This window comes from Lutra lutra, chromosome 9 (assembly GCF_902655055.1).
Source record: "Lutra lutra chromosome 9, mLutLut1.2, whole genome shotgun sequence".
NCBI lineage: Eukaryota > Metazoa > Chordata > Mammalia > Carnivora > Mustelidae > Lutra > Lutra lutra.
Window position 1 is genome coordinate 130576402 of NC_062286.1, and position 26445 is coordinate 130602846.

At 48.6% G+C, this 26445-nt stretch overlaps 1 protein-coding gene and 1 pseudogene across 2 annotated transcripts in view; both read left to right on the forward strand.

The window, feature by feature from the left end:
* Positions 1-26445, forward strand: part of EYA2 (EYA transcriptional coactivator and phosphatase 2) — a 270028-nt gene that overhangs the window by 208442 nt on the left and 35141 nt on the right. For both annotated transcript variants that reach the window (XM_047746704.1, XM_047746703.1), the window contains exon 10: positions 9266-9355. In XM_047746704.1, the coding sequence (XP_047602660.1) occupies positions 9266-9355 (90 nt within the window). The remainder of the gene's footprint in view (positions 1-9265; positions 9356-26445) is intronic.
* On the forward strand, positions 21236-22110 carry LOC125109600 (60S ribosomal protein L13-like; annotated as a pseudogene).

The window sequence follows — 26445 nt, forward strand, 5'->3', positions numbered from 1 at the left end:
AAGATCTCCACGTCCAGTCCTCAGGACCTGTGACTGTTACCTTCTATGGTAGATGTGATTAAGTGGCCCCAGTGTGATCACGAGGGTCCTTGCAGAGGGAGGCAGGAGATCGGAGCACAGAGCAGGAGATAGGAGGACAGAAGGAAGGCGTTGAAGCGGAGGCACTGGGCGTGCAGGTGGCCTCAAGCAGCTGAAAAGGACAGCCCAGGGAGCGAACACCGCTGCTGATCTTCGCGCTTACCTCCCAGTTACAGTCACTGGAACCGATCTGCCATTTATGTCGTGATAAAAAACTTGTTTCTCAACTATATGCATTTAAGTTAGAAAAAAGCAGGGAGGGTAGCTGAATTAAAGGAAAATGTTAAGTTAGGCCAGTTGCCCTGCGGTGGGACAGAACTTACAAAGGTGTAACGAGTATGGCCGTGGGTTGGAAGATACCAGGTTAGACGAGTGCATGGGAATTTCCAAGAAGGGAAAGTTTTCCGATGGAAGATTCTGGCCCCTGCTGCTTTTTGCTAATGGTACCCAAGCCCCAGGGGTAAGTCATCACACATGCATTATCCTCCAGGATTCCTGGGAGGGACTCATTGATTGTGTTTAGATGAGGAAACTGAGGCCCAGGAACTATGAACATCTCATCCAAGGTCATGTCCTTGGGTTTTTTTGGGGAAAATAAAGGGGGGGGTGGGATTTGAACTCAGGTCCCACAAATTGCATGGTTCATGCTCTCAGCGATTTTTGCTCCATGGAGCTGCTTGTCTGTGGCCACTTGCACGCACACGTTTGAAAATGGAGACAATTTGGGGTCATCATTTGCAGGAAGCCAGTTGCCTCATTAGTGCTATGTGAAAGAGAGATTGATGCTCTCAGACCAGATAATTACTGGATCTTGGTTTATATCACCTTGGGAAGGGGTTGTTAAGAGGTGCCATCAGAAGACAAGACATTCAGTCTTTCTAAAGTGCCACGTGGCAGAACTTGATTGTTGTTAAGATGTGGAGAAGCATTTGAGCTTGACCACTGGACACTGGCAATGTTGGAAACACCCAGTTTTGCCCAGACATGGGGAGACGGCAAGCAGAGTCAAGAATTTTAGATTATAAGTGACAAGAGCTCAACACACATTAGTTTAAGCCAAAAGGGAAAATGTATCTACTCCTATGACCAATATGTCCCAAAGGGGACTTCAGGAACAGTGGGATCCAGTCCCCACATAATTTTGTCTGAACCTATATGCCCTGTCAGGGAGGCTCTGCCAGTGTGGTGACAAAGATGGCTGCCGGCAACTTCTGGCAGAAGTTCTCCCAGCTCGCACTGGGTTTGAAAAGCTGCCACTTTCCCAGCAGTTACAGCTAACGTCCTGGTGCCAATTCTCAGGGGCTTCCATTGGCCACATGACCGACCATCCGTCACAATGGCTCAGCCCAGGCCTGGGTTACGAAATCATCCTGGGAGGCCAATAATGGGTATTATTTTTGCTAAAAATTCATAACTGCTTATTTATAGACTTGAAAGTTCATTCCCAGAGAGATTAGGTCTCTGCACAATATCATGCCACTGCCCCTTTTCCTCACTAGTTGGTGTTTCCCTCAAGACCACCCCCAGGCTCGATGAGCTGCTAGGAGGACCTACAGGACTCAGAAGAGCTATTATGTTCACAGTTAGAGTTTATTACAGTGAAAGGACACAGGTTAAAATCAGCAAAGGGAAAAGGCACATGGAATAAGATCCAGGAGAAAGTAGAGACCACCTTCCAGAATCCTCTCCCAGTGGAGCACAGACGTTCCAGTGACTTCTGCCGGCACTGATCTAACAACACATGCCAGGTGTGGCCGACCACTGGCGCTCACCTGAGCCCTGGTGTCCAGGATCTTACTGGGCTCCGTGCTGTAGGCACACAGCGCCTCCGCGACCCAGCCCCCCGCCCCCCAAAACAAAAACGGGCACTCTCCCTAATTCCATTGTTAGCAGACACCGTCTGATCAACCAGCACTGCATGGCCCAAGGACTCAGAGCTCATCTGTCTGGAGCCGGCCAAGGATCAGTCTTGAAGAGGACCCCCTTAGGAATGCAAGGGGTTCTAGCAACATGGGCCTACCTAGTTAACCCTTTCCTGACAGACAGCCTCCGAAGCTTCACAGCAGGGAGCCCACAGGAAACCAACCGAATGGGTCAGCTCCTGTGGAGACTGCGGGATGCTGGGCCTGGTCCATCAGGATATCCCAGGGGTGATGTCCCGCTTCTTTCCAGTCACGCAGCTGAACCATGGAAGGTAGACACGTCCTCACAGCAAAGACGTCCTGACAGGCATCATGACATAACCAGAGGATTGTGGACTATGGTGTCAGATCAGACCCGAGTTCTAGTCCCAAAGCTGCCTCAGGAAGAAATGCATTTTATACCATGACATCTCTGCCCCTCCCCCACCCTCCCTCTGTCTCTCACACACACACACACACACTCTCCAACTGAAATAGAAGTTCACCATTACTGTGAATGGCATACTTGGGTATTTGTCATCTATTCTGGGGATTGGCAAAGTTTTCCTATAAAGGGGTAATAAGGGGCACTTAGATGGCTCAGTAGGTTGAGCATCTGCCTTTGGGTCAGGGAGTGATCCCGGAGTCCTGGGATTGAGCCCTACATTGTGCTCCCTACTCAGTGGAGAGCCTGCCTCTCTCTCTCCCTCTGCCCCTCCCCCTCACCCCATCCCCACTCATCCTCTTGCCCTCTATCTCAGGTAGATAGATAGATAGATAATAAATATTTTAGACTTAGGCTAGGCTCTGTAGCAACTATCAGCTCTGCCACTGTAGCACAAAAGCAGCCATAAACACTAAGTGGACAAATGGGCATCACTGTGTTGCAATAAAACTTTATTTACAAAAATAGACCGTGGGCCACAGATTCTCTTGTATTTCTTCCATTCTTTTTTTTTTCTTTGGTAATGCTGGCCATTAAAGTAAACTTTCAGTAACGATTATAACCAGCACTTTGAAAAAGCCATTTGATTCTTACAACAACCCTGTGTGGTAAGTAACCCCATTTTACAGATGACAAACTGAGGCGTGCTGAAGTAAGTTGTACAAGGTCATCTAACTGGTAAGAGGTGGAATTGGCCTTGGACATAAGCAGCCTGGCTGAGAGCCCACTCTTAGTCTCTCTCCAGAGCATTCAAAAAGTAGCTGTTAACATTATCACTCAACCAGCCCCAAAAGAACCTCAAGGCCTATAGTCACCTGAAGTTTCAGGATAAGATTAGGACGAATCCTCCTTTTGTTCAAAGGGTTGTTGTGATGTTGAATAAATAATGTGCGGATCTCACTTCTTTGAATGAAACGTGCATTAAAACCATCTACAACCAAAGCACTACATGCTTAAAAACAGAAAACAGGGTTAGCTCAGAGAAGAGATTTCTATAGTGGACAGGGAGAGTTACTCATTTAAATGACTGGTAAAAACTTGGACTCCTTTTGAAATGAAAATGTTGCCTTCTAATAGATAGAGGAATGGGAAGTAGACCTCCAAGAATATGGCTTGAAATGGGGATCTTATAAATTTGGGCAGGATGGAGACTTGGTATTAAACAGCCACCGTTGCCTTAATTAACCCGAATAACATTTGTGTTCAGAGATGGAAACCTCCAAGAATCCGTATGCTGTTTTCTTCATTCGAGTTTGTTTGACATCAGATTAATTTCCTTTTAGGAAAGATTTTCGTTTTCACGCTCTTACCGTATCCCGTCCATCTAGGAGACACAACCGTGTGTCACAAGACAACTGAGTTACTGCTCCACAGGGCAGATCTTAGAGCAGCCCAGGTGTAGAAAGTTTCTGCCATCCTCCTCTTGTTAGAGAACTTCACCAAGAATGCGTAATAATTAGATACCAGAGCTGTGTCTAGGTCCACGGCACCCACGCTGAGGCAGGGTGTCAAGGCTTGGAGCCTCCACGTCTGTCTCCTGAATGAACGCTCGCACAGCACAGCTCGCCACGTCACTCTCAGCGTCCCTTAGAACACGTAGAAAAAATCTGCAGTGCCTTTGATTTGTCCCCTCTCTGGGAAAGAACCACCTCAAACTCACAAGTCAAACAAAGATGACGTTCCATCCAGCCAACCCCACCTGTCCCCAGCACGGTCCTTTGATGGACAAGTTACAAATAGAAGCCAGTTTTTGGCGGGGGTCTCGGGGGAGGAATCCCTTTTTTCAGTTCTCCCTTCTGGTTTAAATTGATCATTTGTTAAAAACAGTCTGGGTGTGCTGTTGCTTATTTAGGAAATGAACCTAAACAAGCTGATGATTTTTTTAATCCAAAGAGTATGTCATGATTAAGAGGTGGTTTTCATGCACTACCACCTGATTTGGGGTGTTCGGGCTGGGTTTACAGACACAGGTTCTTGACGTACGGGTTCAAGGACGTGGCCTGGGGGATTTTGACAATGACCAGTGCTGGTGGAGTGTCTGCTGCATAAACCTCACCGCGACCTCGGGTATTAGAGGGGTCAGAGTGAGTTTGAATGGGTCGTGGGCCTGTTTGTAGCTGAAGAACGTGGCGTGAAGGTTTCCCTATGCTAGGGTTTATTTGACAGGGTGACGTGCTAGATCAGAAGGAGATTCCCCCTCCAAGTTCCACAGAGCGACTTTAGCCAACAGACCAAGGTGGTGTGTTTGTGGAGTAAATTAGGAACAGATTGGGCAGGTAGCAAGAGACAAAACCAGGGGCTTTCTGTTGCCCTCACTGTGGATGTGTTTCATGTTAATTACTGCTGAGACCCCGCCCATTTTTTCCCCCTTAGGTTCTCAGTCTTTGCAATCCTGGAAAAACATTTTCTACTTGGATAAAGTGGTCTGGCTCAGGGTCACACTTTGTATTCCTTAATTCCTGGGACAGTTGGGCTATTCCAGGCTTTTCTGCCTTTTACAGCTAGTTTATATCAAATTCCTTAAAAAGAGGTCCCACCTACAGAATTCACAACAATCCCCAGCCAGCATGCAGACAGATTTTAGGAAAACCTGAAACAATGAGAATTCTCAAGAAGTAGATGGGCATTCTAAAGGTCCCCCTCAGAAACATCTGGGTGTTTTTAAAATTTTGTTTGAATTTTTTTTAAAGATTTTATTTTTAAGTGATCTCTACACCCAACATGGAGCTCAGATACACAACCCTGAGATCAAGAGTCTCACACTGCGCCAACTAAGACAGGTGCCTCAAAATTTTGTTTTAATTTTGATTATATGATAAGTATGTGAATCCCTTCTCTTTCAAAACAATTTATAATATTCTAGCTCGTGCTAAAGTTAACGTTCATCTTTACCTCGAATTCCCATCCTCTCCACTGTGCCTTCCAGAAGTAGTTACTGTTCTGACTCTGAGTATATCCTTCCAGAAATTTATAAATATAAAGTGACTATGGAAAATAGGTAGTAGCATTGTGTGTGTTTCTAGTAAATGCCAGTAACATGCAGTACATAACTTTCAGAAAACTGTTAATTTCACTTGGTATTATTTTTTTGACATGTCCCTATTAATACGTGGAGATGTGGTTCATTTCTTTCAATTAAATTTAGTTTTCCACGAAATGAACGTACTATATTTTATTTCTCTAGTAACTTTTGGCTGGACAGCTAAATTGTTCAATCTTTGGTATTTACAAATAATTCTGAAATGAATGACTTTTTACATGTCCCCTGTTCCTCTGCATGGGTTTTTCTCTAGGGAAGTACTCAGTATGTTCCCTTTTATTTTTAATTTCGCTTTTTTAATCTAGGAAATCCATGCATATAGTTTAAAACTCATATAGATCTACAAAGGAAAGTGTTAGAGGAAACAGCAGTCCCCAGTGGACCCCACACATACCCTTTCTTTCTGCCCACAGGCAACAACTTTCAACCCTTGCCGATTCTTTTGGTACTTATCCCCAAATTTCTAAGTAACCTGCTCGTGTTATTACTTCTTGATTTTTCATTTCCATTTTAGGCATGCTCCCTGACTTCCCAAACTAGAAGATGAGCATTTAGCTCTCTTTCCTCACCCTGGCCCCCATCACACACATGCAGACTTCCTCCCCACATCCTGCCGCTATCGATAAGATGTCATTTCAGCTGTATCAATATTGAACATTTGCCTTCTTCTAGCTACACAAAATACTTTTCACGAACAGCCCATCCCATATGCAATAATTGCTTTTCCTGGTTTATGTGCTGGCCTGGGAGCAGACATTTTTCTATATAAATCCTTTCAGTGGATGAGTGTAGACGGCAGCTTCTCGCTCTCGTCCAGGGCACGGAAGCCTGCTCACCCGTGGTTGGGTGCGCGGCTTCAGAACATACAACCGCGCAGGGGTGAAATGGTTCGGGCTTGAGTCATGTGTGGAAACATCCCCTCCAAAACCATTTCCCGGGTCACACACCAATTCCCTGCTGGACCCGAAAAGTTTGCTTTCCTCGTTTTTTCTTCATTTCTCACTGAGTACCCTGCCGCCTTCCAGCCAGGACCCGGAGTGCTAAGCTTTGGCTTCTGGGGCCCTAATGAGGTGTTTCACCGAATTTCTGTGTTCCTGGGCTTGATTCTCCACAGTTGTGTGTGTGAGCTGAGATCACCAGCTGCATTTCCCCGCCTTTTTTTTTTCAGGGTCAAGAAGGGTTTATGTCATTAATTATTTATTCTTATATTAGAAGTGAGACAGCCTCCTAGTGAAAAACTCAAGCAGGAAAAGACGTGTACAAGGTCCCCTTCACGCCTCCTGCCACCACAGCCTCTCCAAGGCCTCCGCACAAGCAGGGCTGCTCTGGGGCCCCATGACCTGGGTTCACATCCCAGCACTCACTAGCTGCGGGGCCTTGAGCAAGTTACCTAATCGTTTTGGGCCTCGGTTTTCTCATCTGTAAAATGGGAAAATAATAACGCTCAACTCTTAAGTCTTTGTGGGGCTTAAATGAGTTAATTTGTACAGTGGCACAGAGAAAGCACTTAATAGATATTAACCTGGAATATTACCAAGTGTTGTATATCCTTTTAGACCAGTGGTTCTTACCTTGGCCACACATTGAAATTAGGAGGGTGGAGAGATTTCCAAACGTCTGATGCCTGGACTCCATCCTCGGAAATTCTGATTTTATTGGCCCAGGAGAGGGCCTGAGCGTAAGGACTTTTACCTTCTCCCAATCATTGCAGTGTGTAGCCAGAACGGAGAGCCATCGTGCCGAGTATTTTTCACATGTATCAGTTAGGTTAGGCGAGGTTATGCTGCAGTAACAAGCATCTCCAAGACGTCATCCACTTCTCTTTTATGGTATATGCCCGTTCTGGTTTGTTGCAGCTCTGACCCACATCATCTTGTCTCTGGAACATTTAGTCTTGTGAAGTGGGAGGAGAGAGCATGACCAACCATGCACTGACTTTTATTGTTTTCATTTTTTTGTTGTTTTATTTTTTCAGGGTTCCAAGATTCATTGTTTATGCACCATGCCCAGTGCTCCATCCAGTACATGCCCTCCTTAATACCCACCACCAGGCTCACCAACCCCCTGCCACCCTCCCCTCCAGAATGCTGTTTGTTTCTCAGAGTCCACAGTGTCTCATGGTTCTTCTCCCCCTCCGATTTCCCCCAATTCACTTTTCCTTTCCTTCTCCTAATGTCCTCCGTGTTATTCCTTATGCTCCACAAGTAAGTGAAACCATATGATCATTGACTCTCTCTGTTTGGCTTATTTCACTCAGCATAATCTCCTCCAGTCCTGTGCATGTTGATACAAAAGTTGGGAATTCATCCTTTCTGATGGAGGCATAATATTCCGTTGTATCTATGGACCATATCTGCTTTAGCCATTCGTCTGCTGAAGGGCATCTTGGCTCTTTCCACAGTTTGGCAATTGTGGCCATGGCTGCTGTGAACATTGGGGTACAGATGGCCCTTCTTTTCACCACATCTGAATCTTTGGGGTAAATACCCAGTACCATGCACTTGCTTTTAAATCTTCAGACGAGAAATGAAACACAACTTCTGCTCACATATCATTACCCATGCAAGTCACACAGTCGCATCTGAGTCAAACAGAGAGGGTATATTTCAGGGGTCGCCAGACTTTTCCTGCAAAGGGCCAGATAGTAAATATTTTAGGCTTTGCAGGACACCTGGTCTCTGTGGCTCCTGCTCTCCTCTGCCTTCAAAGTGCCAAACTTGCCATAGACAACATGCTGTTGAAGAATGGAGAAAGTTGGGGGCACTGGGTAGCTCGGTTGGTTGAGTGTCCAACTCTTGATTTCGGCTCAGGTCATGACCTCAGGGTCATGGGGTCAAGCCCTGCATCGGGCTCCATGCTGGGTGTGGAGCCTGCCAAAGATTCTTTCTCCCTCTTCCCCTCCCCCCAGTTGCACACACATGCACTCTCTCTCTCTCAAAAAAAAATTTTTTTAATGTGGATATTCATTCCTAGCTCATGAGCCATACACCAACAAGCAGCAGGCCAGATTGGACCCATGGGTGTAGTGTGCCAACCCCCGATGTGGGTCATCCTCCTACAGGGAGAAGCTCTCCAGGAAGAGACCCCAAATATGAGTGAAGAGTCCCGCAGTCTACCACAGCCTGTGTATAGGGGAGAGGGAGAGAGAAGGGACCCTTTTACTGCACAGTTGTTACTTCATATCTTGGTGATATTTCACCTCAGGAACTCCCACATGACTTTGCTTTTTTTTTTTTTTTTTTTTCTGGAGAGGGACGTGGGGAATGGGGAGACTTTGCTTTTTTAATGGCGGCCTAGATTTCCGGGGTAAGGATGGGCCATCATGGGGTTTTGTTTGTGCGCTTGTTTTTATAATTAATCCTCTTGTGAGGTCACCGTGATAGTGCACATATCTGGAGGAGTATGACAGCATCCACAGAGAGACCGTAGTAAAGAGACAACCAACATACATATCGGCTCTCACGGTGGGTTTTAGACAGTCTGCGCTGCTTCCCTGCAGTCTCCCAGGCCTTCCTGGAAGGGGAAAGGCTGGGAGGGGCCCTCCTTTCTTGCTGCCATTCCTGGATCTGGCAATGTTGAGCACAGTCGCAGTTGTGGGGGCATTTGGGGGAGAGGGCTAGTAGAAACTAGGGGCGCCTAGAAGGGAAATCTCAGAAGCTGTCAAGCATCGTCACCCTGACCCCACATGGAGACACAGCTGAGACTATGTGGGAGCCCATCGGGAATGACCCTGCCTGTCAGCAGGGGGGATGGGAGAGAGAGGCGCCGCCAGCAGGTGACTCTGTCCTTTCTTTCTACCAGGACACCACGACATCGGTGCGCATCGGCCTGATGATGGAAGAAATGATCTTCAACCTTGCAGATACGCATCTGTTCTTCAACGACCTGGAGGTTTGGCACCCCCGCCCCGTCCCGCGTCATAGTCCCCATGCTTAACGACCTGCGGCGGGTTCAGGGGAAGAGATGCTGCCTTCTCTCTTTTCTGTTTTTCCTTTTTCCTTTGGAGGCTAGAAACTTTTGCTGACAACCCCCAAGAAGGCACAACGCTGTGGCCAGCAACAGTTTATTGAAAACACACTTGGCCAGCTGATCGCCACAGCTGCCCCATGCGGCCAGTGGGCTTCTCGCCACTCTGGCTGCGATGACCACTGGTGGTCTCGCTAATCCAATTAAGGCCATGTGGTAGCTTCCTCCTGAAACTTACTATTTAATAAGTTTATTGAGGCAAATTAGTACAGATCCTCCTGGGTCAGTAATAATTAGCAGTGGGCCAGGATGGAAGCTTTTAAAAACAATTTACATTCCCCTGAAAACACGTTTTACAGAGAGAGCAAGCAGAGGGACTGGTGCTTATTTAGTGTCTGCTTCTGTGCCCGAAGCAAGTGGCAAAAGAGATAGGAAAGGGGAAGGAGATAGCGTCAGAAATGAATTTAACTCCTTTGTTTATATCCAGCCTGTGGCAGAAAGATTTGAGAAGGATTTCAAATGGAAAACATATTTAAAATTGAATTATTAAAGCAAAGCAAAGGAATAGAAAGCTAAGTTAACGAATAAGGGTAAAGCACTGTACCAAAAAATCTAGCTCAGGCCAACTACTGCGGTGAAGTTCAGAGTTAATCTCTCTGAGCTCCCTGGTAGCCAAAGCAAGGAGGGAAATACAATGCATGACTTACCTCTGATGAAAGAGCAAGCAGCTTTCTACAAGGTGAGAAGGGGTTTGGTGTGACTTTGTTGTTGTTGTTGTTGTTGTTTTGGCTGATAAGAGGATTAACGGAGGGATCAAATGGCTTTGCAAATTGTATTTGTGTTTTTGGTTTACCAGATTGCAAAATGAAGGTAACTTAAAATTATACTGTGTATGAAAGAACCCCCCAGTTTATCTTAGCAGGAATATTTCTTCCTGGAATCAAAAATCCCTGGGACTAGCCTGTGAAGTAGAAATATGAAGGCTCTGAATTCAGATCTAGCCTGGTTGGCCCAGAGCGTGACTAATACGTATCATCAGGAAGGTTTTCCTTCCCTCACCACCTCCCCTCCAGCAGCCCTGTTTGTTTCCTATGATTAAGAGTCTCTTACAGTTTGTCTTTCTCTCTGATTTCATCTTGCCTTATTTTTCCCTCCCTTCCCCTATGATCCTGTGTTTTGTTTCTTAAATTCCACACGTGAGTGAGATCATGTGATAATTGTCTTTCTCTGATGGACTTATTTCGCTCAGCGTAATACCTTCTAGTTCCATCCACGTCATTGCAAATGGCAAGATTTCATTTTTTTGATGGCTGAGTAGTATTCCATTGTGTATATACACCACATCTTCTTTATCCATTCATCTTTGAAGGACATCTGGGCTCTTTCCATAGTTTGGCTATTGTGGACACTGCTGCTATAAACATTGGGGTGCGGGTGGCCCTTTGGATCACTACATTTGCATCTTTGGGATAAATACCGAGTAATGCAACTGCTGGGTCATAGGGTAGCTCTATTTTCAACTTTTTGAGGAATCAAAGAGAGGATCTATGTAGAAAGTCATTGATGACAAAAGAGAACATTGACATGGTAGGTTCTGTGAGCATCAAGCCCAGGACTGTCCCTTCAGCCAGATGCGACGTGCAGACTCGCTTTACAGTGACCTCTCGTGTCTTGGGGAAAAAGAGGGAGGTGGGAGGGAGGGAGAGAACAAATGAGCAAAACAAACATGGCAGTTGAATTCAGCAAATATTTATGGAGCGTAATGTAATACAGAGTCGGCTGATTGCAAATCACGAAACCTGATTGGCTTTAGCAAAGGAAGAGCGATTATTGGCTCTTGTAGTTGAAAAATCCAGGCTGGATTTAGTCTCTCAAGATCTCCTCCTTAAAATGTTGGCTCCATGAGGGCAGGAACTCCAGCTGTGTCACCTTCAATCCCCGGGGCCTCGGCAATAAACAGCCAAACAAATCCATAAATGAGAAAGTCCATTTAATGAGATGGTCGTGAAGAAAATACAACAATGAGATATGATAGTGAGTGATGGGAGAGAGGGGTAGGCTGTGGGGAGGTGGTCAGCATTTCTCAGGGAATCAGGAGAGGCCTCTGGAGGAGGGGACACTTGAGCTGAGGCTTAAAAGAGCAGCCAGCCAGGTGGAGATCTAGAGAGGCGGGACCAGCACATGCAAAGGCGCTGTGGTGGGAAGTGTGTGAAGGCCACAGTGACTGTAGTGAATGAGTGAAAGCACAGGGGCAACTGGGATAAGAGAGTCTGGAGAGGGAGGTGTGGGCCAGACATGGGTCATGGATATCAGAGTTTATCCTACGTGCTGTAGACAGCGTGGGGCCAGGGAGCATTAAACAGGAAAAGCTGTGTGATCTCATTTATGTTTTAAATGAGATCTGTGTGTGGAGAGTAGGCAACAGGAGGCAAAGGGTGGAGGCTGGGAGATCAGCAAAGAAATTATTGCAGTTGTCCAAGCAACAGAAGAAAGTTGGTTGGATCAAGGCTTCAGGGTTGCGCTAAAGCCATGAGGGCTCCTGAGGGTTTGGATGGGGGATGAGGGAGATAGAAGAGTTGGGGGGCGGCGGGAGGCTTGGCTTGACAAGGGTTACAGTGCCATCCTTTGAGATGGGCAGACGTGGGAATGCAGGGGGGAAACCCATCCTTCTGTTGAGGGCACATGGAGTTGGAGATGTCTGCGACACCCAGGGAAGATACCAAAGTGACGGGCAGAGGTAAGAGTTAAAGACCCACACAGTAAGAACGCCTGACACACAGTGGGCACTTTATCGGTGTGGGTAGAACCTGAGGCTCAGGGCCAGGTGTTTTGCTGGACTGTTGTGTGTTTGAAGGCAATGTCTTTAGCCCTCTCGGCTGTTCCTCATCGGTTCCGAAGCGGAAGCCACACCTCCTGGTGAAGGACTGAATTCCCAGCTGGAGCTGCCCAGGGAAGCCAGTTTGCTTTTACTCCCTAAATGCTTTTCAGAAATGTCCCCCGTGACAGACGCCCCCGAGGCACCCCAGTAGAACTGAAACCGTGGTGCCCATGTTAAAACTGTTAGCTTGCTGGGGCAGGAACCCCTGTCCACATCCACGGGGCAGCCTCCCGGTGCTCCCCAGGGAGACTGTGGGAGTCGGGAGAGGGCCATGGCCCACCCGAAGCCAGAGAGGCCAGCGCCTGCATGGATGGTTAGGTGTTGGGGCTGAAGTCAGAAGACCCTCCCTCCGCTCGGAGCCTGAAGGGCCATCTGTAGAGAAGGGAGTCCACTCTCGGTCGCAGCAGCAGTTTCAGGGAAACCCTCCGCCAAGGGCTGTGGACTCAGGGACAGATGAGACCAGCAAGATCCCCGCCCTTAAAGCACTGACCTTCCAGCTGGGGAAGCAGACCTCAAACCACCAAATATTTAATGTCAGATAAAGTGCCCCAAAGAGAGACCAGCAGAGACGGTCCCGGAGCTGTTATTTCACTCGCTATGACCAGGTAAGGTTCGTGCCACATTGGCACATTGGAGCGGACACCTGAACCAGGTGACGGAGCAGGCCACGTGGGTGTCCGGACAGGGAGAGTCCAGACCAAAGAGCAGGGCAGAGGCCCTGAGACATGGTCCGAGTTGGCAGGTTCTGGAGACAGGGAAGCCGGCGCAGGATCAGGGAGGATGGTAGTGGAGTGGGAGTTGGGTGCAGACCACGTGGGGCTCTGGGCCATCCTAAGACTTTGGCTGATCTTCTCAGGGTGACAGGAAGCCGCTGGAGGGTTTTAAGCAGAAGGAGAACACCATCTGACTTACGTTCCGAGGCTCCGTCAGGCTGCTGGGTGAACAGACCAGAGAGGGCAAGGGTAGAAGCAGGTACCTGAGCTCCCTCCGTCAAGTCAGGCACCCCGCCTCCCACGTGAAAGCACTCAGGGGGAAGACTCCAGAGAAAGGGTAGGCGCCAAGGTCAGCTGTATCTCAGGCTCTCCAGGACATCTGTCCTGAGCTCAGGGCAAGCACCTTCTAATCCGTTCCATCTGCCTTGGCGCCCTGGCTCCGCCCATGCCTGGCTGTGTGCCCGGGGCAGGGGTCTCCCTCTCCTCTAGCCTCATTTCCCTCATGCGCTCAACAGGTAGAAGAACTACTGAGCTTCGCAGGTTGTAATGATGATGGGGGAGAGATGAAAGCCACCCGCACGCAGCCTGGCCTGCCGCACGTGCCCAAAAAGCAGGCCCCTTTCCACCAGGGGTGCAGCGCGTGTCCCGGGGCTGGGCAAGGGCGGGGGGGGGGGGGGAGGGACTCCACGGTACCAAGGCAAACTGTTTCCTTTAAATTGTTAGACGTCGTTTATCTTACTACAAGCTAGAACAATACAACTTCTGATTTCACAATGATTCAAAAGCCGTGCATGCAACATAGAGATACGACAAGGTCATGGACTCCAGCTGCTGGGGCTTGGGCATAAATTCCGCCAACCAGTTCCCCTCTCCAGGCCACCTCACCTTTGTGCAGGAGCAGCTTGGAAACTGGGCCAGGGGACGCGTCATCCAAAATGTTGGCTGGGTTGCGGGGCAAGGTGCAGGTTCAACTGAAACTGGTGCGCTTATGGCTCAAGAGCTGGGGAGACCATCCTCGGGGCTCACTGACCTGCACTCACCCAGAAAGCCCTTTAGTGGGGAGCCTCCCGAGCTGCCACTTCGTAGAGGGCTATAGGACTCACGGCCAAGGCCAACGCTTGACCTAGTCCTGCGGCCTCCATTCCAGCTGAGCGGAGGCTCTAGGGAACACAGCTCTCTTGGCTTTGACTTCCCGGCTCAGGCTGCAGGGGAGGAGATGCCGGTCAACATGGCCCCGGGGTGAACAAAGCACGGCGGTTCCACATTAGAGAAAGTTCTGGCCTCATTTTCCCTGTCTTCCCTCTTTGCCCTGCTTCTGCCTTGGCTTGCCTGTTCTCTCTCTCTCTCCCCCACTTCTCCCTCCCCCTAGAACCTCACCCATCTGTTCTTTCCTTTTCTCTCCCTCCCTTCCTTTTTCCTTCCTTCCATTCTTTGTTTATCCATTCTTTGACCCTCCCTCCATCCACCTGTATTTCCAGCCCGTCACTGTCAGCCCCCTGGACTTTCCATCCATCCGTCCTCCCCCCACACTCATTCATCCAGCTGTCCATTCATCCATCTTCCCACGCATTTTCCATCTCCCTTCTCTCCATGCATTCCCGAGCTCCCTTCCCTCTCTGGCCTCCTTCCCTTCCTTTCTTCCATGTATCCGCCTAGTCTTCCTTCTTTCTTTCCCCCATCTTGTCCCTCTATCTTGTATTCCTCCCACTAACTTCTGCTGCCCATCTTCTATGTACCAGGGGCTCTAGTCACAGAAATGAGCCAGGTGTGTCCCCTGTCCCTGAGGATCCCGCCTTCTGGTAAGGGACACACGTGTAACACAGCTGGACATTCCCATGGCAACCCGAAGGAGGAAGGGATTAAGTGGTCCTTCTGATTGGGATGATGGGAACAGGGGAAGCATCAAAGAGGAAGAGATACTTGGGTATTAAAGATACTTGGGTATTAAAGATGCTGGGCGATGGGGCGCCTGGGTGGCTCAGTGGGTTGAAGCCTCTGCCTTCGGCTCAGGTCATGATCCCAGGGTCCTGGGATCGAGCCCCACATCGGGCTCTCTGCTCCGCGGGGAGCCTGCTTCCCCCTCTCTCTCTCTGCCTACTTGTGATCTCTGTCAAATAAATAAATAAAATCTAAAAAAAAAAAAAAGATGCTGGGCGGATGGGGAGAAAGTACAGGAGAGAGAAAGGTGGGAGAAGAGTACTCCCAGGCCAGGAAACAGCAGGTGCAAATGTTAAAGGGGCTAGAAACAGAATGGTATGTTTGGGGAACATACAACACGGCAGAAGTTAACATTCCTGCAGACAGATCCATGTTTATTAACTGGTTTCACCTTTTTCGATGAAAATGCGTATCTGAAGTACCAGCCAGGCACTTTAGCAACGTAGAGACAAATTCTCACTTGCAGAACTCACAGCTCAAGAGCGATGGTTCGGGTCACACCCCTTCTGTGAAGAGTACATGAACCCCTGAAACTGAACGTAACATTGTATGTGTGCACGTGTGCGCCCCTAGAGAAAGTGGTGGGAGCATCCCATTCCTCTAGGGTTAGGATTTGCCCCAGTAAAGCCGTGTAGCTTTGGGAGATACAACAGCTCGGTTTCTTCTTCTATCTCCCCGTAAACCCAATAAAACCAAGAGAAGGCGAAAGAAAGTATACTTGGAGCTGACTTAGAACCCAGCTCCATTGTAAAGAGAAATTTTGGAGTGAATAAGAGCCCTCAGGACTCTCTGCCCAGGGTCAGACACCTCCCACACCCGCCGAGGTGTAGGCTGGAAGGCGGGGAGCCACGGGTTGCCCCCTGGGCTGGTTCAGTGTGTTGCCAGTGGCAGGAAGAAAGCAGAGTCCTGAGAGCGCCCCGCCCCCACACGCATGCGTGCTGGGGGACTCGAGCATCACAGGTGCCGTCCGCAGCTGGGAGGCCCTGGCATTTACGCCCAAGCCGGTCTCCACCTGTCCAAAGGCTGGGTGACGGCAGGAACTTCCTGTGGCAGAGAGCGCTCTCTTTCCTCCATCCACCCCAGGATGAATGGGGTGCTTGCAAAAGCAAGGTTGGCAGAGAACCATGACCTTCAAAGCAGAGAAAACACCCAACAAATAAGGCGGCGGCAGAGGCACAGACGTTGAAGTCAGACTTTGGTGTGAGCCCCATTTTGCTGTTCACTGAGTGATCTTAGATACAATGTGACTTCGATGTTCTGGACCTCCGTTGCCTCTTCTGTAAAACGAGGATGAAAACATACCTTGTAGGCTGTTGTTTAAGATCAGAGCTGCAGTGTGTACTGTCCTGCTCCTGGGCCCAGCTCCTCTGCTGTACGAGGTTGCCCTGCGCTGGCACATGGACTACCTGGACTGGCTAAGTCCCCAACAGTGACAGCAGAGACTGGGCTGTTTGTAACCAGACCCACAGGGTTGACCGTCGTTTGCCCTCTGCTCCTGGAGACCCGGAGCCATGAAAGGTCTCCGCCAAGCCTTGCAAGTCACCCGGAGAGATGGGAGTCGCTAGGAGCAAGTCCAGATCCAGACCTGGGAACGGACCCTCTCAGTGGTTGTTCCTAGACCCCGTTCCTGGACCCCCTGAGACTCTGCCTGTGCCCACACAGCTTCAGGGGCCACTGGGCGCTCCCTCATTGGCAGATAAAGGAGGTAGTGTAGGCAGCCAGGGCAGCCCACTTTACAGGAAGTGTGAAGCGTTTCTAGTAAGTGCCTACCCAACCCAAATGCCAGCACAGAGGCGGCATGCTATCAGTAGATTTTGAAATGTCTTCGATGGGTGCAAAAAGTCAAAAGACGAACTGCAAACCTCCCCAGTCTGGTGGATCTTTACCAGAGACAATATGAGGCAATGGTTGAAGGCAAAGATTCTGGGGCCAAATGGCCTGGGTTCATAACCCAGCTCTGCAGTTAAAAGCTGTGTGACCTCGGGTGAGTACTTAACCTCTCTGTGCCTCTGTCCCCATCTGCAAAATGGGAATAATTATAATTCCTGCCTCATAAGATTACTCAGAATTAAATGAATTAATGTATATAAAGCCTCTAGAACATAATAGCATGACATAACTGATGGTTATCAGTATTATTAGTTTTATTTTATTCTAATTATTTTCATTATCATCATGTACATATAGGATCCTGCAAAGGTGCCAGGAATTTGTGACAACCCTGTACAGCCCATCATGTTTCTTTACCCCATTTTACAGATGAGGAAAGTAAAGGTCAGAGAGGGTTAGGGATTTGCCTAAGCTCACGGCAGCTGGAAGTATTAAGCCCAAGATTCAAACCAGAGTTTGCTGGACTCCAAGGTCTGCACTCTTAAAAAATGCAAATCTTCAAGACAAGAATTCGTTCTTTCTGTTTCAAGAGACTATAACTTTGATTAAAAATAGATTTAAAAATCTAGAGCTTGTTGAATGGCTGAGATTGTGTCGGTGGTGTGACTGGGAGCGTTTCCAAATTCCAGCAAGAAGGCTCTCAGTTTAGGCAAGAGAAAGACGTGAAACGGAGGCTGTGGTGGGCCAGGGCCAGCTCAGGGTGTGGGAGAGGGTGGGCGCTGTTACCACGTCCTCTCCAAGAGCACGCGCTGTCGGGGGTTGCAACGTCTTTATCCTTGTCATCGGTGTGTTTTCCCTAGACTCCAGGGCAGGGCCATCCTGCCAGGAGGATGTGTTTGGAAATGGGAGGGAGGGTGCCAGTCGTCCCGGGAAAGGGAAGAGCTACTGGCTAGCCGCAGGCAGGACCCGGAATGCCAAATAACCCGGCCCTGTGGACTGCCCTGCGCGTCAGGAACCGTCACACCCAAAAAGCCGGCGGCACCCACTGGAGAATCATGGCGCTAAGGCCTTGAGGCCGGCTGCACGAGATTCCTGGATCACGCAGTGGACAGCCCAACCCAGGCTTCAGGCGGCGGGCTTTTACTTGAATACTAAAAAGAAAAAAGAACTTGTGGGGGCACCTGGGTGGCTCAGTGGGTTAAAACCTCTGCCTTCGGCTCAGGTCATGATCTCAGGGTCCTGGATCGAGCCCCAGCTCAGGTCATGATCTCAGGGTCCTGGGATCGAGCCCCGCATCGGGCTCTCTGCTCAGCGGGGAGCCTGCTTCCTCCTCTCTCTCTGCCTGCATCTCTGACTACTTGTGATCTCTCTGTCTCTGTCAAGTAAATAAATAAAATCTTAAAAAAAAAAAAAAGAACTTGTTAAACGTACGGGTTTTTTTCCTCCTCATGTCTGGGGGTGCAAACGATTGAGCCATTAAGCCAGTGATTTCATAGGTGATATTACTTAGGATGAGGTAAACGTTTTATTTATTTATTTTTAAAGATTTTATTTATTCATTTGACAGAGATCACAAGTAGTCAGAGAGGCAGGCAGAAGGAGAGGAGGAAGCAGACTCCTTGCGAAGCAGAGAGCCCAATGTGGGGCTCGATCCCAGGACCCTGGGATCATGACCTGAGCTGAAGGCAGAGGCTTTAATAACACTGAGCCACCAGGCACCCCTATTTTTTACTTTCTTAGAGTGGAGGGTAGGGGCCGAGGGAGAGGGAGAAAGAGAATCTGAAGCAAACTCCACACCCAGCATGGAGCCCGACTTGGGACTCGATCCCATGCCCCTGAGATCATGACCTGAGCCAAAATCAAGAGTCAAATGCTTAATGGACTGAGCCACCCAGGGAACCCTGAAATGAGGGTTTTAAACGTCTGAAAAGGAGAATAGATTTCAAGATAAAATGAGAAGTAAACTAAAGGGGCTTCTATAGATCAAACTCCAAGACGGTTCCTCATGAAGGACCAGAGCCTGGAACCACGGCCATGGAGGCTCCCACTCCCCAGAGAGGCCTCGCACTGGGAAGAGAATGGGGATGCCACCCCGGGATCAGAAGGACCCAGGTTCAAATCCCCATCCCACTCCTTCTTAGCTCTAAGACCTTGAACAAGGTACTGAATTTGGTTGAGTCACAACTTCTTCTGCAGGTCGCTGTGGGACTGAAATGAGGAAAAGCCTTCAAAATCGGTCATTCTCCCATTCCCGCACTTCCACTTCCTACCACACAAGGAGCGCTAACATTTTGGAAAAAGCAAACCATGACCATTTAAACGGTGAAGACCAGCATCCTTTCTTCAGCAATTAAGGAGAAAAGAGTAAACTAGAGTATGATTGGGTACGTCACAAACAGTAGTGGTGAATATTGTTGGAAAATTGTTCCAGTTGTAGAAATTATGTTTTGGCAATTAAAATCTCTGTGTGATAGCAAATGTATTTCTTACTGAAAGTCATGGTCAAAACCATTTGGAAACCGATGGTCTAGAGCAGTCCCGTCTGGTAGATTTTCTACAGTGCTGTAAATGTTCTGTCCAGTACAGTGGCCACTGGCGATGTGGGGCTAGGAAGCCCTTGAATTATGTCTAGTGCAAGTGAGACCCGGAATTTCTATTGTATTTAATTTTAACTCATTTTGTAAAGAATTTATATATTTATTGGAGAGCTAAAGATAGGGAGAGAGAGCAGGAGCAGGGAGGAGAGGGAGAAGCAGGCTCTCGGCTGAGCAGGGAGCCCGATGTGGGGCACATAACTTGTGTAATCCTCGTTGTTACACGTTGTCTTAGTCTGCTCGGGCCACCACAACAGAACACCACAGACTGAATGGTCTAAGCAACAGAAAGGAATTTTCTCACAGTTCTGGAGGCTAGAGATCTCCAACCGAGGTGCTGGCAGATCTGGTTTCTGGCAAGGACTCTCTTCCTGGCTTGTAGAAGGCCACCTACTCCCTGCGTTCTCGTGGCCTCTCCTCAGTGTGTGTGCAGAGACTGAGAAAAGGGGCTCTCTGACATCCCTTCCTTAAAGGGCACTAATCCTATTAGATCAGGGCCCCACCCTTCTGACCTCATTTAACCTTAACATTTACTTTCTTAGAGGCCGCAGCTCCAAATACTGGGATTCAGGGCTTCACCTTATGGATTGTGGCAGGAGCACACACATTCAGTCCAAAACACCCATTTTACAAATGAAGAAACTGAGGCACAGAGAGGTTACGTGAACCAGAGTCACACAGTTGGCAGTGGCAGTATTCAGACCCAGGCAGCCTGGCTCCGGAGTCTGAGGGCTCACCCACCGTGCTCTGCTGCCTCTCCCACAGGGAGTGACCGCCATCTGGCTGGGGAAAGAAGGTTCCCCAGACTCAATACGGTGCTGTAGACGATGGGTTCATAGGGAAAGAGAGAGCAGAGAGGGTTGGTGTAGCCAGGACAACATCTGGAGAAAGACAAGCAAGGTCCAACAGCAAGAGGAGAAGAAACTCCTGACGTAAATGTGCAAGACAAAGACAAAAGCTCCCCCAGGAGTTAACACACCACCTTCCCATCGTATACACAAAACAGAAGCCCCACAGATAACAACAGAAGCCTGAGGAACCTTGACAGCGCCCTCACGCCCCACCCAGAAGGTGGACAGAGCCATAGAGGATCTGAATGCATTTCTAGAAAGAAGGACGCCGGCCATGGCATGAGCTGAGCGCAGGACACAGCCAGGAATGATAAACACGGTCACAGCCCCAGCTGACATGTACCTCAGACTGTCCACGGGGCCCGCCTGCACTCATTCACTCAGGCCTTTCGCCGCCGCAGACGCTAAATACTGGGGCGTACCCCCATTTCTGAGATGGGAAAACTGAGGCACCACGATGCTAACTTGCCCAGCGCAGACATTATTGAGCTCCCGTCTGGGCAGCGCACGTGCATTTCCTCACTCACATCCCACCGCAGCCTGCAAGGGACGGTTCTTCGGCTTTGTTTGATGGATGAGGAACCTGATTTTATTTATTTGAGAGAGAGTACACATGGATGGGGGAGGGGCAGAGGGAGAGAGAAAATCTCAAGCAGATTCCCCAGTGAGCACAGAGCCAGAAGCGAGGCTCGATCTCATGACCCTGAGGTCACGACCTGAGCCAAAACTAGGAGTCAGATGCTTAACCGACTGAGCCCCCTGAATCATTGATTTAGATTCTACATCCCAACTGTGCGCTTTGCATGGTGACTTCCTTTCAGAGAGATCAGTATGGAAAGGAGAGGAGAGTCACCTTACAGTGGATGAACCTGATGGAGACCACCTGAGCCAGGGGGTCAAGGTCACCCTGAGCAGGGGAAGTCATGTTGATAGGATGCACCTTTGACATGATGCAGTGGGAATGGCACTTCTGCAGTCCTGCTCACCGAAACCCATAACCCCGTCTACCCAGGAGACAAACAACGGGCAAATCCCCGTTGGGAGACGTTCTGCAAAACAGCTGGCTGGTACCCCTTGAAAGTGTTAGCAACTCCAAGGAAAGTCAGAGAAACTGTCACAGCCTGGAGGAACCTAAAGAGAGAAGAGGACAGAATGTGGTGTGATGCCTTGGAGGGAATTCTGGAAGAGAAAAAGGACATGAGGGAGAAAACTAAAGATTTCTGAATAAACAATGGAAATTAGTTGGGCCGGCCGATTTCGGAGGAGGCCCAGAGGTGGCAGCCATGCGCCCAGCCAGAATGGCACGATCCTGAAGCCCCATTTCCAAAGGACTGACAGTGGCAGGTGGCAACGTGGTTCCAGCAGCGGACATGGCAGAGCCACAGAGGCAGGACCCAGCGAGCCAAGGCACACTGCTTTGACCGTGCCCTGCATTGGAACCCATCTGGCCCATCGCGGGCTGCCCCCTGGTGAGGCATTGCACCAAAGTCCAGCTGGCAGGGGCTTTTGCTTGGAAGGGTTACTGGTGCCTGGCATCCCCGAGAAGGTGGCACAGACCATTGGGATCTCAGTGGCTCCAAGAAGGCCGAACATGTCCACATGACTAGCTCTGCCGAAGAACTCGGATTGGGCATCCAGCTGATGGGCCGGGTCATGCCCACACAGAATGTCCATGCGGAGAGAGTCGGGGTCCTCCCAGAGGAGAAGAAACGCAGGCTGTTCATCAGTCTTCATGTGACCCGTGCCAATGCCCGGCTCTTCGGCTTCCGGGCAAAAAGGGCCAAGGAAGCTGCAGAACAGAATGTTGAAAAGAAAAATTAAATTGCAAATCAACTTGTGATTAAAAAAAAAAAGAAGAAATTGACATTCGTTAATAAGGATATAGTAATTTATTAGTTATGACAGGTGCACCATCCAAATATAAGATGTTAGGCTGCCTGGATGGCTCAGTCAGTTAAGTGTCTGACTCTTGGTTTCAGCTTAGGTCATGATCTCGGGGTCCTGAGATCGAGTCTCATGTCTGACTCCGTGCTCAGCATGGAGTCTGTCCCTCTCCCCACTCTACTTCTCCTCCTCTCTCTCTCTCTTTCATAAATAAGTAAAATCTTTAAAATGCATATATATGTAAGATGTTATATATATAATATATATAATATATATTATATATATATATATATATATATATAATGTTAACAATAAGGGAAACTGAGCTTAGGATATATGGGAACGCTCTGTACTATATTCGCAAATTTTCTGTAATCTAAAGTCATTCTAAAACTAAAAGTTTGATGTTAAGTAAGCCACCCAGGGTCATGTACTTAGAATACGGCAGGGCTGGGACTGAAGCCCAGGGAGGGGTGTTTGAACACCACAACTGCGACACCTAGGAGACGCGAACCTGAACGTCGCTCCCAGTTCTCCCCTGCCCCGGCTCCCTGAGACGCAGGAGTGCACGGCGTCCTGACATGTTGGTGGGGTTTGACTGAGGAATGCATTTTTCTGCTCTGCTTCTAAATTGCCTTATCTGCAGGGTTGGCCGTCCATGAGCCTCTCTTGATGGTGAACTCTGTTCCACTTTGACCATTACTGTACCAGGCACAGAGTTCAGGCCTATAGGATTCAAATTAGTGAGAATAGCAAGAATTTTCATTTTCTCTCCCTTTCAGAGTGCCTTAGCTCTACTGACTCATTTAATCCTTGCAGTACCCCAGTGTGGTAAGTAGTGTTCCATAGCCCAGTTATAGATAGGAAGCTGAGGGTCAAAAAGATTCAATACCTTGTCCAAGGTCATTCAGTTCCTGAGTGGCAGGGCCAGAACTTGAACCTGGGGGTCCAGAGTCTATGCTCCTAACTGCTATATTCTCTGATGGATGCTATCTTTAGAGTTTTTCAAAATTCCCAGATAAGAGTAGAGATTGGCCACTATATCAGACCTAGGTAGTCCTAGAGGCCCCGCAAAGGGGGAAAACAAAGACAAGTTATTTGTCCCGATATAAGGTGGAGTTGGGGCCATTTTTACAAAGGAGATTATATCAACAGAGCCTCTTCAGGCTTTTAGCAAATGGAAAGGGAAAGAAAAGCATTTGAAATAGAAGGGACAGCAGGTGCAAAGGTCCTGTAGCAGACGTGTACCAGTTGTTGAAGGAACAGCAGGAGGCTGCCGTGTCTGCAAGTGCAGTGAGAGATGGTGGGAGGTGGAGGTGGGGTGCAGGGCCCTCCTTCGTGAGGACCGGGCTTTTGTTTCGAGGAAGGTGTTGTGGGGTTTTGGGTAGAAAAGGACGGGACCTGACTTAGGAGTGAACAGGACCCTTCTGGCTGCAAGATGTGGACTGGCCTGGCAGGATGGGGCATGGAAGGGGGAGAAGCAGGGATAGTGAGGAAATGACCCAAGAGTCTGACTCGGAGGTCCCTAAACTTCTTCTGTAAAGAGGCAGGTAGTAGCTAGTTCAGGCTTTGCCGGTCACACTCTCTGTCTTGACTACTCAGTTCTCTTGTTGTAGGACAGGAGCAGCCATGGACAGTAGTAAATGAATGAACTTGATGGTGCTGCAATAAAGCTTTCTGTGGGGGTGCCTGGGTGACTCCGTGGGTTAAAGCCTCTGCCTTCGGCTTAGGTCATGATCCCAGGGTCCTGGGATCGAGCCTCTCATCAGGCTCTCTGCTCCTTGGGGAGCCTGCTTCCTCCTCTCTCTCCGCCTGCCTCTCTGCCTGCTTGTGATCTCTGTCAAATAAATAAAATCTTTTTTTTTTTTAAATAAAGCTTTATTTGCGCAGGGAGGCTGTAGTTTGCTGAGCACTGATCTCAGTGAGAGATAAGGAGGGCTTGGAGCGTGGTGGGAGCAGTGGAGGAGGTGTGAATGGTCAGATCGTGGACATAAACCAACTATACATTGACTTGTCGTGAATATATATTGACCTATGGTGGATATACATTGATGGGAGAGCCAGCAGGATTTGCTGATGGGTTCGTGAAGGAATGTGAGGGGAAGCAAGGAGTCAGGACCTGCTTCAGGACACAAGCAGGATCCAACCTAGTTTTGGGCACATAGTAGGTGATCAGTAGGTCTGTGTGTTGGATGAGCAATGCAGCCTCTCATGTACGTGTACCTCCTCTTTCCCAGTGATATGTTAAGTACCTGGACGGCAAGAGCCACTTTTCATCCTTGAAACCTCCCTGCTCCTGACCCATGCATTGTGTGATGTGGTTCTGGGGCCACAAGAAGTGTTTTTTTGTTTTTGTTTTTGTTTTTTTTAAGATTTTATTTATTCATTTGACAGAGATCACAAGTAGGCAGAGAGGCAGGCAGAGAGAGAGGAAGAAGCAGGCTTCTGAGCAGAGAGCCCGATGCGGGGCTCGATCCCAGGACCCTGAGATCATGACCTGAGCCGAAGGCAGCGGCTTAACCCGCTGAGCCACCCAGGCGCCCCACAAGAAGTGTTTTTACAAATGGTTTTTGTGGATCTGGGCTCCTCCTCTCCCTCACTGTGTAGCCTGGGGCACTGTATCCGTTTGCTGGGGCTCCCAGAACAAAGTACACACACTGGGTGGCCAGAATGACAGGAACACTGTGTCACGGTCCTTGAGACCAGAAGTCTGAGATCAACGTGCCGGCAGAGTTGGTTCCTTCTGATGCCGGTGAGGGAGAGTCTGTGCCATGCCTGTCTGTGCTCATGTTCAGCTGGCATTCTCCCTGCCTGTGTCTGTCTCTGTGTCGACATTTCCCCTTTTTATAAGGATTAGAGCCACCATCCTCATGATCTCACCTTTACCCGATCATCTGCAAAGAACTTATTTCCAAATAAGGTCTGTTTGCAGGTCCTGGAGGCTGGGATTTCACAATCACAACTCAGCCCACAATGGCAAGTTTCTGCACTTCTCTACACTTCGTTTTCTCCTCTGTGCGACGGCATGTCAACAGCATCCCCCTTAATATAGGCAAAGTGCTGGGCGCCTGGGTGGCTTGGTCGGTTAAGCATATGCCTCCAGCTCAGGTCATAATTCCAGGGTTCTGGGACCAAGTAACCCATCATTCCCCCTGCTCAGCAGAACAATCTGCCTTTCCCTCTCCCTTGATCCCTCCTCCTGCTCCTGTGTTAGATCCTGTCTGTCTCCTTCCCATGAAACATTTCCTATTTTCAAAGACAATGCATATGTACATTATCCTTACAGAAAAAGAGCGGAGGAGGGAGAGAAGGAGGGAATAAGCATTTTGATGAACTTAAAGCCTCCTTTGACCACTAACCCAATCCCAGTGCCTTCCCAGATAGAACTGCTGCTTCCAATCAGATGCGTAAGCTTCCAGATCTTTCTTTTTCCATTTATGTATATGTAAAATATAAAATATTTTACTTTGTTTTTAATTGTTTTTTATAAATACAGTTGATGCTTAAACAACATGTTTGTTTGTTTGTTTTAATTTTTTTATTAGAGCAGGGGAAGGAGCACAGGGAGCGGGACAAGCAGACTCCATGCTAAGCACAGCACCCAACATGGGGCTCGATCTCATGACCCCGAGATCATGACCTGAGCTGAGACCAAGAGTCAGATGTTCAACTGATTTCCAACTGAGCCGCCCAGGCACCCCAACATGAGACTGAATTGCATAGATCTAAAGATATGCAGATTTTTATTATTTTTATTTTTTTAAAGATTTTATTTATTTATTTGACAGAGAGAGATCACAAGTAGGCAGAGCAGCAGGCAGAGAGAGAGGGGGGAAGCAGGCTCCCCGCTGAGCAGAGAGCCCAATGTGGGGCTCGATCCCAGGACCCGGAGATCACGACCTGAGCCCAAGGCAGAGGCTTAACCCACGAAGCCACCCAGGTGCCCCAGATATGCAGATTTTTTTTTGATATGCAGATTTTTAAATAAATACAGCACAGTCCTGTATTTGTTAAAAGTAACAAGTATTTTCCTTATGATTTTCTTAATAGTTTCTTTTGTATAGCTCACTTTATTTTAAGAATACAGTATATAGGGCGCCTGGGTGGCTCAGTGGGTTAGGCCGCTGCCTTCGGCTCAGGTCATGATCTCAGGGTCCTGGGATCGAGTCCCGCATTGGGCTCTCTGCTCAGCAGGGAGCCTGCTTCCCTCTCTCTCTCTGCCTGCCTCTCTGTCTACCTGTGATCTCTGTCTGTCAAATAAATAAATAAAATCTTTAAAAAAAAAAAAAAAGAAGAATACAGTATATAATACATATAATATATAAAA